This window comes from Microtus oregoni, unplaced genomic scaffold (assembly GCF_018167655.1).
Source record: "Microtus oregoni isolate MIOR12 unplaced genomic scaffold, Mior012 000025F_ref0000491, whole genome shotgun sequence".
NCBI lineage: Eukaryota > Metazoa > Chordata > Mammalia > Rodentia > Cricetidae > Microtus > Microtus oregoni.
Window position 1 is genome coordinate 36,141,487 of NW_024543084.1, and position 14,687 is coordinate 36,156,173.

Here is a 14,687-nt window from a genome sequence, read left to right on the forward strand (position 1 = left end):
TCAATATAGCGCTTACTTAGCATGTCCAAAGCCTTGAGTCCTAACCCCTGTACTAACGAGTTTCCCTATGAAACTGAAATAGTCATAACTGTCAAACCCAGTAGTGGTTTCAGCAGGGCTGTTGGCCCATGAAGCAGAGCCCACTTGTGAATGTGCAGTGTGGATGCAGAGCAGCAATAAGCTACAGATTTTCCAGACTTCCCCAGAGATGAACATGATAAAACAGACCACGGCATGCACTGCAGAGATAACACATTCTGACAGTCAAAGAGAAGTTTCTATTGCATTCATTAGCAAACCCATACACAAGAATTTATTGGTATTTTATCTCTTAGCAGAGGGAGAAAAAATAACATTACCTTTGACATGTTTAGATACTATGCATGGGAAAAATGACAACTGAAAACATAAACATGTATGCACACATATCTTTGCATTAAGCTACTTTAAACTTAAAAATTAGCTTTTGTTCCCTTTGCAACCCAAATCTAAAACATTCCAACTTAAGCTAAGCGCAGCTATCTTTAAAAAAACAAAGTTAGAATAACTTTTTTTTTTTTAAAAAAAAGTGTCTTCTTAACTATTTCTTCAAACTATTCTTGGTTAAAGCACAGTGACAGCTAGGTGTGGTTCAGTGGGGCAGCACTTGGGGCAGTGTGTACAAAAGGCCTGAGTTTAATATCTAGCATTGATAAGAAACAAAATAAAGTAGCAGTACAAGTCCAGTTAGAATCACTAACCTCTGCAAATTTCAGGTTGCTGTTGATAAAAGACCATTCTAGTAACTGTTGAATTGTAGGAACTCCAAATTTCTCATTTTTTTCCACAAAGATCTGATAGAAGTCGCAGTCTTGGACTTTCTGACCTGCTGATCTGGGAGCACACAGGAAGAAATGCATATAAGCCATTTACCAAATGCCTGAATCGAGTATGAAGCATCTGACAGACCTGAGGACACAGCATCATAATGCTCGTGTCCAGCTTTGGATTGTCCACACACCAGGTGAAAGACAATGATTCGGATGAGATAGTTAAATGTGCTTATGCAGAAGACCTCATAAATTAGTTCTTCTGCCTTCTTTATAAATTATTCAAAAGTTCTCTTGCCATCACAAGAAAAATGTAGAATAATATTCCAGACAAGAAACACTATATGAACAATACTCAGTTCTTCTCCCTCCAAATCTAGAAAGTAGCAGCTACTTTTTTTAAAAAAAATAATTTTTATTTTATGTACACTGGTGTTTTACCACGGATGTCAGGTCACCAGGAACTGATGTTACAGACAGTTGTGAGCACCGCTTTTACTGACTAGAACAAATGCTACAATGCCTCAGTGACGGACTCTTAGACCTTCTAAATCAAACTTCTTTACTTCCTAAAATAAAAGCCCTGGGAGGGAGGAGGGAGGGAGGGAGGGAGGGAGGGAGGGAGGGAGGGAGGGAAGATACTTTCCTAGCAAGTCAAAACAGGGCAAGGTGTGACTCCCAGGAACCCTAACAACTATCCTCTAGGCTTTCAGCTACCAGCAGCTCTTTAGATGCTCACCCACCAACTTGACAAACACCAGGTAAATGGTCACGGTGAAACATGAGGGTCCAACATCTCCCTTCCCTTACCAGCTTACTAGTAACCATTAAAACTAACTCTACGGAGAACATTGTTTTTCATCTTTCAGCTTACCGCTTATCTTTTTTAGCCAAGTGTCTGGGTTTAGAATCAGATTATTTAAATGTATGTCTAGATTTCAAGAGTTTTAGAAAAAAAAAACTGTCAGCAGTTTTTAATCACAAAACTTCTGTGATTCAGGGAGCAGCCTATTGTGATCTTCAGCTGCCCCAAGCAAATTATGTCCTGAATTTACAAAACATAAAATCTGGTAACTAGCTACAGCACTCTTGAGAACTCAAAGCTAATAAGAACAGATTATAATTCAAGAAACTAGCAGTTATTCTAGAATAACATTTTAATTGGTTGTTGATGACTACAAAAAATCATAGAAAAAGTCATAGAAAAAAATCATAGAAAAAATTCATAGTTAAAAATAGCATAGAAGAGAAAACAAAAATAATGGAGGTAAAAAAAAATCACACCCAGAAAAATCAAGGATGGCCAGGAGGAGGCATGGCAGCTAGTTAATGGAGGAAGAGATACATAGTGTCCTAACACTGTAGCAGAAAACTGGGAGGAACAACAGCCACTCAAACCTCACTTCCAGGGTCAGGCATGGTGGTGCACACTTTTAATCCCAGCACTCAGGAGACAGAGGCAGGTGGATCTCTGTAAGTTCGAGGCCAGCCTGATCTACAAAGCAAGTTTCAGGACAGTCAGGACTATATAGAGAAACCTGTCTCAAAAAATCAAACCAAACCTAAAACGAAAAACAAAACAACAAAAATCACTCCTCAAATCATATGCACAGGGGAGTCCTTTTAACTATAAAGAACAAATATGTCAGTAATAAAAAATGGATACAACTGGAAATAAACATACTAAACAAATTAAACCAGTCCCATAAAGAGAAACAATGTATGTTTTCTCTCATTTATGGTTCCTCGATCGTCTACAGAGAGACAAAAAGCATTAATTTGATATGACATGAAAGTAGACGTGATGCTGCCTAAGGAACAAAGGAACTATGAGGAGGAAGACATGGAAAGGGACAGAGGGATGGAGGTACAGGGGAAACATACTCAATATACAATATGGGGTTTATGAAAATTTTAGAAAATGATAAAAATAATTAAATAACCCCATGGCTAGTGTTTTAGAAGTTTGGAAACCTACAGAATCATAACCAAGTTGTGAAACTGCACCAAGCCATGCTAGTTGGGTTGTATTTTCCACCAGGGACAATCCAAGGGCACAAGAATACAAATTTGGTAAATTGTAAAAAGTGGATATTGACATTTTACAAACATGAATATAAAAACATTCATGGATTGGTATGGTTTGGACCATAATAGGTGAGTCCTGAGGTCCTATACTCATTCCAAAATCCTGCAGCTCCATGATGAGTGTGTGAAGCTTGTGACGTCACTGCCCAGCCACAAGGAGCCGGGGTCGCCCTGCCTTGATGCTCTGTGGCTCTTGCTTTGCTCTGGCCTTTCTTTGCTTGCTCTGCCCCCAACTCCTTCCTTTTGGGATGAGAACCAACCCTGTGCCACTGTAAGCTGGAAGTACAAAACTTGTTTATTGGTTTTTCAGGAACTCATGGTTAAAAAGACTATTTTTGAACAGTGTTGGAACATTAAAAATTATGGAAACTTCTGAAGTTAGAATGAATGTATTCTGCATTAAAGATGACCAAGAACCTATCGGGACAAAGAGTAGAAAGTAATAGCTTTAAAATCATATGTTTAAGTCGGGTGTGGTGAAGCATGCACTTAATTTGAGCACTCAGGAGACAGAGGCAAGCAGATCTCTGTGAGTTTGAAGTCAGTCTGGTCTACAAAGTGAATTCCAGGACAGCTAGTAGCCAAGACTGTTACACAAAGAAATCCTGTCTCAAAAAACTTGGGGCCTGAGAGAGAGAGAGAGAGAGAGAGAGAGAGAGAGAGAGAGAGTTCAGCCATTAAAAAAAAACAACTAAGGCTCATAACCAAAAGTGGTAGGAAATGTCTCAGCTATCAAGAGGTTAAGACAGCACACTGCCCTTACAGAGGACCAAAGCTCAGTCCCCAGAACCCACAACAGGTAGTTCACAACTGCCTGTAACTCCAGCTTAAGGAAATCTGACATCCTCTTCTGGCTTCTGTTGGCACTGAACTCATACACACAATTAAAAATAAAATTAAATGTATTTTTAAATGATATATTTGGGTATCAAGTTGACAATAAGTGGTCTTGTGATGTTAATATTGTTAACTTGACAGGATCTGGAATCATCTATGAGATAAACCTCTAAACATAACTGTAAAAAAGTTTTCTGATTGGGTTGAGGTGAGAAGATCCACCCTAAATGTGGGCAGCACAATTTCACAAGTTTGGGCCCCAGAATGAGAAGGAGAAAGTGAGCTGAGCACCTGCATTGATCTCCATCTGCTTCCCTTGCAGAAGCAGGGACACCGGCTGAGGTACAGTCCCACTACAACTGTACCAAGATGGACCGCACCTCACACTCTGAGCCTCATGTTTGCTTTATATCCATGTTTGCTTTATATCCATGGGAGGCCTGCCCTCTTCTGAATCGAAATGAAGGAGGAGAGGATGGGGGGAGAGGGAGAAGGTGGGAGGGAAGGACTAGGAAGAGAGGAAGGAGGGGAAACTGTAGTTGGAATGTAAAAATCATTAAAAGAATAAAACAAACCAAAAAATTCACATATTTAATTATTTACTCTTTCTCACTAATTAATCAAATCTGCCTTGTAGCTCAGTGTAAATCTTTTTTTAACACTATCTTTGAAAACAATGATTGCTTATTTTTCTTTCCTAAAACATAAAATATTCCTTTTTCTATATGCTTGAAGGAATAAAAAAATGTTGTTGATTTTCCATGATTAATTTTTACATGGCTAGACTATAATAAATTCTTTTCTTAAATCTTTGTAGATAATTCTCTGGATTTTCTAGGTACATAGAAAGCGATTACCAACTTGGACTTGCTAATAAGTATGTACACCCAGCTTATGCATCATGCCAGTTCACTAGTTAGAGATTTCTGAAGAGAACCAAATTTAACTGTGATACTTTCCTTGTTCCAAAATCAGTTTAACCCTGGTTCAAACTGCATTGCTTAGACACAAGAGGAAAGAGAACTCATCAGTGTGGGTTCTTAAGAAGGTAGGCAGCACACTCCTAAGATTTTCACCAGAGAAACCAAGACTGAAATCAAGAGGGGCCCACCATTCAAATGACCTGGGAAGAGCAGACATTTCAAACATCCCACTAAGAACTGTATCGCAGTAAACTCAGGTATTCTTTCAACATGGGGGGAAGGAAGATCTAAACTGAGAATGAAAGAGCTAACTTAAGGCTAACTGTAAGTTATGGGAAGCCAAAATCAATGCTCTCACTGTTTTTTTTTTCTTTTTTTAAATTCAATTAGAATAAGATTCCTTTTAAAAGTTCACTAACTGAACTTTCAAAAATATTAACATGCAATTTCATAAGTAATTGAATTGTGGGCACATCTGTCATTAGGGCAAAAGAACAGGTTCACTTGTGCCCTGGAAGTTAAGTGTAGCTCAGAGAGAGGACAGCAGCTAGTGAAACCCACATCTATGCTAGCAACATTTAGCTACTGGGCAATGGCAGTGTAAAAGAAGGTCTGCTTCTGAAATGCTTCTAGACAGCTTGAGACCTACCTTATTTTTAACAATGGCTCAACCCTTAAAATATCATGAAACAGGATATTTAGAAATTCTTCAGGATCTAGGAGAAAATAAAACAACAACAACAAAAAACCTAAGTGAATCACAGAGAAAATTTAAAAACCATTCTATTCTTTAAGAGAGACATATTAATTAAAAGTTTAGTTATTTCAGGTTCTCCTGACAAGGGAAAACTTATAATAAAACATTACTTTTCCATTTGTTGTCATGATGCCCTATTTAACAGAATATACTCATTCACACACAGTGAAATCATTTTTATGTCTTTTGGGAGGTTCAGTAGAATATACCTGGTATATGCCCTATTTTTTCTTCTATTTTAGTAATAGCCATGTGTATAAATGCCACAGCTGGTTATAGTATACTGTTAACAAACTAATTCAGGAGTTGAATCTGAGCAAATTCTTCAGTTGTGAGCAGACAGAAGTGCCGGCCAACTGCTCCACAGCCCCTTTCAACAGGGAGCACAGTGAGAAACTGAGTGCTGGGGACTCTCCCTATCACAGGAAGAGAAGCAGCTCCGAACAGCCCTGCTGGGGACAAGGACAGCTCTTTACTTGGTCATCTTCTGTAGAGCCAGCCGGCTGGCCTCTTAAAGACTTCTTCCACATCACATCACTTCAGAAGAATCACAAAATCAGGAGAAATATGCATGTCACATAGAAAAGAAACTTTTCATATTTTTGCAGTGCTGGGAATCAAACCCAAGGCCTCTTACATACTCCACCACTGAGTATACTCCTAGCCCTCTCAAATGAATCTAACTTAAATTTAATCCTCTAAACTAAATTGGTATATTTCAGGAAATAATTTAGCATATTACTAGATGATAAACTTTCAAGTTATTTTCAATGCATATATTATAAATTAAAAGGGTCACCTTTTTCTTCAGATGTAAATCCTGATGCAGCAGGAACTTTTTCAAGTATTTTCCTCAGTTTCATAGTTTTTGTGGCACACACATATCCATATCTGTTGATAAAAGTGAATTAACTGACACTGGCACAGTGAGTCATATGGCACATCTTAATAATCAAGTACTTTTCATACAATTGTAACATGTTAAAAAAAACAAGAGACAAGGCATTTATTTTTAAGAAACAACTGTAGGCTTCTTACAGAAGTTTGAAAAGTGAAAGTCTGAGAATCAGAATTGTTTCCAGATACTATTAAACACCTTAAAAATAACTACCATGTACTAATACAATTCTGAACTTTTTATGAAGCCTGGGTGAAGCAATTTTTAAATGGCATTTGCTTATTATATTAAAATATTTATTTTATAAAATAGGATATCCAAATTTGAGAGAGCCCTTCTATTACACAGGATAAGAGACATGGAAAAGGGAACTGATGAGATACTAAAAATCTAAAGTCTGAAATCAAACAGTCAACATAATTATGACATTCTCTTTGTTTGACTATAGGAGACCATGGGCTTACAAGAACAAGTCAGAGACAGCTAATCATACTGTGTACCCGCTTTTTAGAGCGACCATCCACCTACTTGGTAGCTCTTTGCAGTCAGCAAACACTAAACACCTACCACTTGTGTAATGCTATATGTAGGGCACCAAAAATACAAAAGGAGATTAAAGAAACCTAACAACAACAAAAAACCAAATAAACAAAACAGGATCTCTACCTGTGGGTGCTTCCATTACATAATGCGAAACCTCTGTCCAAACAACAGATATGACATTTGCAGACACAAGAAATATATCTCAAATTTCTGAACTACTGATCTTGCCTTAGCCTCTTGAGCTATCAAGTGCTGGGATTACAGGTATATCCCACCATGCCTGACAAGACGCACCTTGGTCTCATAGGCCATGCAACAAGTGTTTTCTATAGACTGGTGACAAAATTAGAATAACTATGATTCTGGACTAGTTGGGCAATCGTATGCAAAAAACGTTTACTGATGGATTGACAGTATTTTAAAAAGAAGGAAGGTTGTGATAATATGCCTTGTAGTTAAGATTTGACCTGTGCTGTTCTAGTGTCATTTACATAGGGAAAGAAAAATCTGAGAGTTTAAAATTTGTGTAAGACAAAATAATTAATATTAAAATCAAAGCACATAATTAAAGGATAAGATGATTAGAAAAGTAAGGCAAACAAGTATCTAGAGAAATTTGTTTCACTTTTAATTTACTTTCTTAGCTATGTGACACAGTACGTCGTTTGGAATACTCCTTATAGTTTCATATTTTGTTATTTTTAAATATATTACGTTAATTTTTATTTTCACTGTTAAGAAAAGTGTACCACAAAGTTTAAATTGATCACAGTTGGACTTTAAATTGCATAGTTTGTTCTCTATGTCCCTGAGCTATCTGTTTCCTGATCACTGGATAATCTAACTCTTCATCACATAAACGCCTTGTGAAGTCATCACACATCAGCATCATGTATCAAAGTCTTCCTACATGGTCTTCTGCACATTTACAACTACCTTAGTAAAGGAGTAAAAGAAGACCTAAAGAAATTCTTTTAAATAAACAAAACACCATGTCACTTTAATATACCTCACTTGTTTCTAGTGCAATGTCATGTACTAGACAAAGAGGCAAAGGGATAAATTTGTAGTGCATGACTCCAAATGAGTCCCATCATTTTACAGAATGCACTGCCCAGACTAAAACACACATAAACAGAGGACAAAAAACAAAGGTTTTAAAAAGTCAGTATTTCATGAGAACTAACTTCTTTTTTTTTACTACATGAGTACAGAGCATAAATTAATTACTATACAAGAAAACAGTAAACAGAACACCAACTAAAGACAAAACACATGTCTTCTACTTACATTCTCAGAGGATTGACTATTGCTGTCCTCAGTAGCTCCTGGGTCTCACTATAATACTCCACATCATTCTTTTCCTTGGGTCTGAGCAACACAGTATCCAGGACAGAACTAAAAGCAAATAAGCTGCAAAATAAAAGAATATTTTCCTCATGTTATAAAAAGAATAAAATTTGAGAAAGATTCTTAAAGGAGTAGGAAGAGGCAAAGGGATAAAGTGTAGGGAACCACTGGCCTAAGAACTCATGGACAGACCACACAGGCCCTGTGCTCAGTACCCGGAGACCCTGCAGATCCGGACCAGAAACACCAAGACTGCACCATACACGTGAAGGTTGAAAACACGCCAGAGAACATTATGAAAGAAGCTTGTTTACATAAACCAAGAGAGGCCTAGAAATCGGTCACACACACACAGACAACATAGGGAGAAAGTCAGAGACTGGTCAAGACCAGATCAGACTAGTCAGGACAACTTCATTTCATTATCATCAGATAGGCATTTCCTTATAATAACTTGTGAGTGATTAGCAATAAAAATTTGCTGGTATCAAAGAAAATAAATTTAGTTAAAATAAATTTTTATCAGCAAATCTAAGGAATATTATAGTAATGCTTGCTTGTTTGTTTAATCAAAAGTATTCCAGCAACGACAAGACCCACCTTTATTGTGCTCTCTCCTTTAAAATTCTAACTTCCACACTAACTTCCTAACTCTTGTGGCACAGCCTACCGAGTGGCAGATCCACTTCACTGGCAGTGCACAACCCTTACGGCTATAGATGCAATCTTCATAGCCTAATGATCCTTGCTGTTCAACTTGATCCACTTTAGGGAAAACTACACAAAGGAGGGCAACAGTGATCCCATGGAAAGTAATTTTTAATATTAAGAATTTTTATGATCATCTCGAGATTCCAGAACCCACGCAGCACGCAATGCCAATAGCTTGCTGCAGGTTACTTGGCACACGTGCCATCATCTACACTGGAGGCAGATGTCCTCAGAGTATCTGTTCACTCATTATTCACTGCAGTATTTTTATATTAGTGCTTTGGATCTAGGAATAGGATATGAAATTCTTTAGTCACTAAGGACCAAATCTCATGATCTTTCCTAACTCTGTCAGTTTCTCTACTCAAAGGCAACTGGCACCTTCTTCCATATACACACACACACATACCTGTCTCCCCTCTCCCCCACACAGCACTATTTACACTTACTGCAGAAAATAGGAACTTACCTGAATAAAGTTGAGTCCAAGTAACAAGAATTGTAATAGCCCTGGATGCCTTTCTTCTTTCCAATCATTATCTCTAAACCTTCTTTTTCCGTCTTTGGTGGAGTATTTTCTTCTACTACTTCACTTAAGTAGCCTCCAAATACTGAAAAGATAAAAAATAAAAATAATCTTTTAAATCATGACAGTATATATTCATATGCATGTATATATATATATATCATTTAAAGTATATTTTGGCATCTTCTGCATTTTTTTACTTTAGTTTACTGATATTTATCTGGACTTATAAAAATTCAATTATTCACTTTCAACATCATTCCTGTCATATAGAGTTTAGAAAATTAAGTCAATTAAGCATCTGTCAAAGAATATTTTGTTACTTGTCCAAAATGTTTCATTTTCAAGTATAAAAAGAAACAAGTTTCCAAAATACTCTTCAACATTAAGAAAAATGTTTTTCATAAAGATGTTTTCCCTATTTCCCCCTGCTTGACTCTCAGTATTGTTAAGGGAAAGGCCAGCATCAGCAAGCTAGTGACAATGAGAAGAATTGTCCTCCATCTGTCAAGCCAACTGCATCCCCAGACTGTATCAGATTTCTTCATAAGGACATCCGAAATGAGGTACTTAAAAAGATGCGGATGGGGAAGTTATTGCTAAAGGGACCACATTTTCATTTCTACCACCCACACTGCCAAAAATTTAATGTCTATAATCAATAAAAGAGAAGAAAAAACACCACCTTTCAGTCTTTAGACCCTAAACACTTTTCCTAACTCTTCTTTCAACATATCTCCTCTTAGGACAACTCTCTTATGCACCAAGTAAGAATCTTTACCAACTTCGAAACTTGATGAACACTGGCAAGTAAATAAAACATTTAAACACTGTCACCCTCAGATGCTAAAATGTAGCAAGAAACAGTCATTCCAGATGGGTAAATAAATTAAAAGTATCCAATTACCTAAAGAATTACACCTTTCAATCTGATTATAAACAGGCTCCAGAAACTCAAACCTAGAGTCCGGTCTGCAGCTCTTCAATTTCACAAACAGAGCCTTCTTCACGTCGCAGGTGAAATAGCGCGTGCCCCTGAACGTGCCATCTGTACAGCCCGCACATTCATCCTCCTGAAAAAGAAAGGTTTTGGTATGTGTTACACCGGGAAGAGCTATGGAGTTTTCACTTTTTCTGAATTTCTCTTTCAAATCTTTTCTGAACAGATCAGCAAGAAGGAAAAGGGACTGACTAACTGGTGCTTTGGCCCTCAGCTGGTGGTTTAAGAAAATAATTCTTTAGCCCTCCGGGAAGTATTTGATGCATTTCCTTTCAAAATACATGCTTAGAACTTCCTTGGTTTACTGAGTTTCCCTGAGCCATTTCAAAAGTATTAAAATCAAGGGGCAGGAGTAGATAAATTACCTAGTTCCTCAACAGCAAGAAGACAAGTGAAAAAAAGTTAAAAACTATATTTAGGCAATAGCTAAATTTATTCAAGTTCTCCCTCCTGGTTATGAAATATCACACAATATACTTTTTTTAGAGCCAAAAATAAAACCTTCCCCTCTCCCAAAGACTCCAAACATGATTAATTTTAAAGTCAGTCACATCCCTGAACTGACTGCAATGGGAGGAGGCTAAAGAATAAGAAGGAGAACTGGTCACTGAACTGCTTTCTTTGCTGCATTCTGTTTGTATGTGGAGACTACATGTTCTAGCCTAAAAATCAATCTATTCCTTGATCACAAACAAACATGAGGAATAAGTGGGTGAGAAGCCTTAGCGATGGCAAAGGGTGAAGGTAAGCACTACTATATTTCCTCTACTACTGAATTTTTTTTTTGAGAAAAAAATAACTTCCCAAGAAATTATCTAATAGAGGAAAACCTAGTTTTAAAACCCATGAAGAAAAGTTGTAGATTTCAAGCCAAAATAAATTACCAGTTCCAGCCCAGCTAGCACGTGACGGAGCCCAGGCGGCTGGCCAATCCAACGGATAACCCCATAGAATGGGGGATTCTTTTTCACTTCAGCCAGTGAGCCCACCTCTAGGCCGTATGCATTACCAGAAGAGATGGGCAAAGGTGGACTCTCCTGGACAGGCGTGCTGTTCAGCTCGCCCGTCACAGACTGCACTGACAGTGACAGTGGGCTGTGAGCAATGCTGCCCTTAGTATTGGGCATCTTGGTCAGGCTGAACGGTAGAGAGTGCAATCTGTTCTCGCTGGATAAGGAGTTCATGGAAGGAGGTTGTGGTGGAGGTGATGAATGTCCAAAGTCTGGAGACAGCTCTGTTAGTGATTTTGCAGGGTCTTCTGCAACTATGAAAAATTGTCCTTAATTAGAAAAGGCTGTTCAAGAACATTAAATATGAATGCATCTTCTAAAAACAATACAAAGTTCTAGTCTAACTGATCACATGATCCCATTGCAAGCCTGCTTGAAAGCACTGTAAACTCATTGGCTCTGAATAATGTTCTTGCTCCTCTTCTCGACCTCCACAGTTTCCTGTCTCAGTAATCTGGCATTGGTCATCTAAGTCTAGTCAGTATCACATGGATTATATTCTTTCCCATAATATGATTAAGTTAGAAATTAGTATGAAGAGATATAAAAATTAAATAATAATTCTAAATAACCTCTGGAAGAACAGTCAGTGCTCTTAATCTCTAGCCATCTCTCCGGCCCAGGATGAATTCTTGAGAGAGGCAGGTCATTTTGCCTATGCTCACAAAACCCCACTCAGTGCGAGAATCAGATGTGGCAAATACCCACTCAGGTCACTTTCTGTGTGAGTATATATGTAACCTATAGTATGCAACTGTAGATTGTACTGTGTGTTTTAGCTTATAACTGAATCCATGTCATAAGCAGTCATCCTAGAGACTTAGAACACTATATTTTCATTTAGTTTACTGAATCTACTGAATACAAAGCACTGTAGAAGCACTAGGAACTTATAGAAAATACAGGCAAAAAACCAAAACCACTTCAGGGACACTTAACCTAACCTAAGAGAGTGAGTGAGTACAGCGGGAGGAAAGGTTTCAGTTTAAGAGGTGAAGAGCAGTCAGCCAGACCATTGAACTGGAGGAACTAGAAGGATTTCCAGGTAATTAACCTACACAGATGAAGGAAATAAATCCATGAAAGGAGAATGATATCTAGGAAACAAGGAAGGTAGTGTGTTTTAAAGAAAATAAGATAGGCAAGTCTTTAAATGAGTCACTTCATTTCTAAAAACAGTTGATCCTAAGCAGATGTATTAAGAGATAAGAACAAACTGCTGGGCATAGTGGTGTACACTTTTAATCTCAACACTCAGGAACCAGAAGCAGGTGAGTCTCTGTGAGTTCGAGGCCGGTCTGGTCAACAGAGCAAGTTCTAGGACAGCAAGGACTTTTTATACAGAGAAACCCTGTCTCGGGTAAAAAAAAAACAAAGCAAAACAAAACCCAGACTACTAACATATTTCAAATGTATCCTCAACCCTAATAACAGTGTAGTTCAAACTATGTTTAATATTTTAGTTCAGCAATATTGTCATATTAGCTATGATCTATTCACTGTTTCCAAAATTAACAAATATTGATGAAAAAGTCATTTCCCCTTACATATTAAACAGAGGGTACCATTATAAAGAGGACTAAAATTATAGATTACCTTCATCAATATCGCATGAATTTTTGGATTTGGTTTGTGGTTGTGAGTCAACAGATGACCCATTTAAGGTATAAAATAATTCAGATCTGCTTTTACTTCCAGGGTCTGAGGTAGATCCTATGGAACAAGAAAAGTTCCTTTTTAAAAAAGCCAATATGTTACAAAAAGAAGTTTTATAATTAAATTAACATATGCATGGTATAACAACTGCTCACACAACTAATATACATATACATAGTATTGTATTGTCTTCGGCTTTAAAAGTTTGGTAATTAGTCAACACAGAAGAGAGTAGGAGTTATAAAATTAATATAAAAGTTAGTCATTTATATTAAAGTTCTAAGAAACCATTCTGGTGGTCAGTGGTGACACGAGCCTTTAATCCCAGCACTTAGTAGAGGCAGGCATATCTGAGTTTGAGGCCATCCTTTTCTATTGAGCAAGTTCCAGGACACTACAGACTATCTAAAGAAATCTGGACAAAAAAAAAATCATTCCATGTAGTCTATTTTTCAATGTCACCTCTACTTTGATGAAATTACTGGCTCACGAATTTCACCTCTATCATTCATACCATATAACAGTGGTTTTCCACCTTCCTAATTCTGCCACCCTTTAATACAATACCTCAAACTGTGGCAAACCCCAACCAGAAAATTGTTTTCGTTGTTACTTTATAACTGCAATTTTGCCACTGTTATGAATTGTAATATAAATATCTTTGTTTTCCAATGGTCTTAAACGACCCAAATAAAAGGGTCATTCAAACCCCGAAGGGGCCACAATCCACAGGATGAAACCCCATTGCAGTCAACAAAAGAACATCCAGCAGTGTTATAGAGCCTAGACATACACAAAGTTCTTTTACCAAGGTTTGTGAAGTGCATTCTATGATGGTCACATGATGTGGGATTCTCCTCCACATGCTGTGAATACCATTGATTAATAAAGAAATTGGCTTGGCCTGATAGAGTAGAACAGAGCTAGGTGGGAAAAACTGAATGCTGGGAGAAAGAAGGGCAGCGTCAGAGAGAAGCCATACAGCCCCACAGGAGATGCCGGAACTTTACCTGGTAAGCCACAGCCTCGTGGCAATACACAGATTAATGGAGATGGGTTAATTTAAGATGAGTTAGCCAGAAATATGCTTAAGCTATTGGCCAAACAGTATTGCAAATAATATGGTTTCTGTGTGATTATTTTTTGGCTGAGCAGCTGGGAACAAACAAGATTTCTCATCAAAAAGTCACACAAAAAAACAAACTGCCAAATGATGCACTTCTCAGAACTTATCCCATTAATAAGTGGCTCATGATTATAATTTCCCTTCATAAACTTCAAATGTGATCATACAAGCTGATGAACAAATTAAGTTAAAAAACATTCAGGTTTTGGGTGGGTATATGGATCAGGAGTAGAGTCCTATTTTAGTTTGTGTAAGATGCAAGATTTGAAGCAAGCACCAAAAAATAAAAATAAAAAAGTAATCTCAGTGTCTGGAACAATACCTGAGTAAAAAAGTACTTACCTAGCTTATAAGGTTCTGTTGACTTTGATCCCCAACATTACAAAAGAAATAATATATTTTTTTAGATTTACAATATAAACATCTTAGAATTTTATTAACACAATTTCTTGT

The 14,687-nt window shown here is 37.3% G+C and overlaps 1 protein-coding gene and 1 long non-coding RNA gene across 2 annotated transcripts in view; one reads left to right on the forward strand and one right to left on the reverse strand.

The window, feature by feature from the left end:
• Positions 1-14,687, reverse strand: part of LOC121462694 (ubiquitin carboxyl-terminal hydrolase CYLD-like) — a 46,418-nt gene that overhangs the window by 3,213 nt on the left and 28,518 nt on the right. The window contains exons 5-12 of the mRNA XM_041674513.1: positions 13,049-13,165; positions 11,327-11,706; positions 10,350-10,515; positions 9,386-9,527; positions 8,146-8,268; positions 6,214-6,305; positions 5,307-5,373; positions 741-873 (exon numbers count right to left, since the gene is read on the reverse strand). Of these exons, the coding sequence (XP_041530447.1) occupies positions 741-873; positions 5,307-5,373; positions 6,214-6,305; positions 8,146-8,268; positions 9,386-9,527; positions 10,350-10,515; positions 11,327-11,706; positions 13,049-13,165 (1,220 nt within the window). The remainder of the gene's footprint in view (positions 1-740; positions 874-5,306; positions 5,374-6,213; positions 6,306-8,145; positions 8,269-9,385; positions 9,528-10,349; positions 10,516-11,326; positions 11,707-13,048; positions 13,166-14,687) is intronic.
• LOC121462697 lies at positions 775-10,545 on the forward strand. Its single transcript, XR_005976360.1, has 3 exons — positions 775-1,003; positions 9,886-10,008; positions 10,386-10,545. It is a non-coding gene; the product is annotated as an uncharacterized LOC121462697 (long non-coding RNA).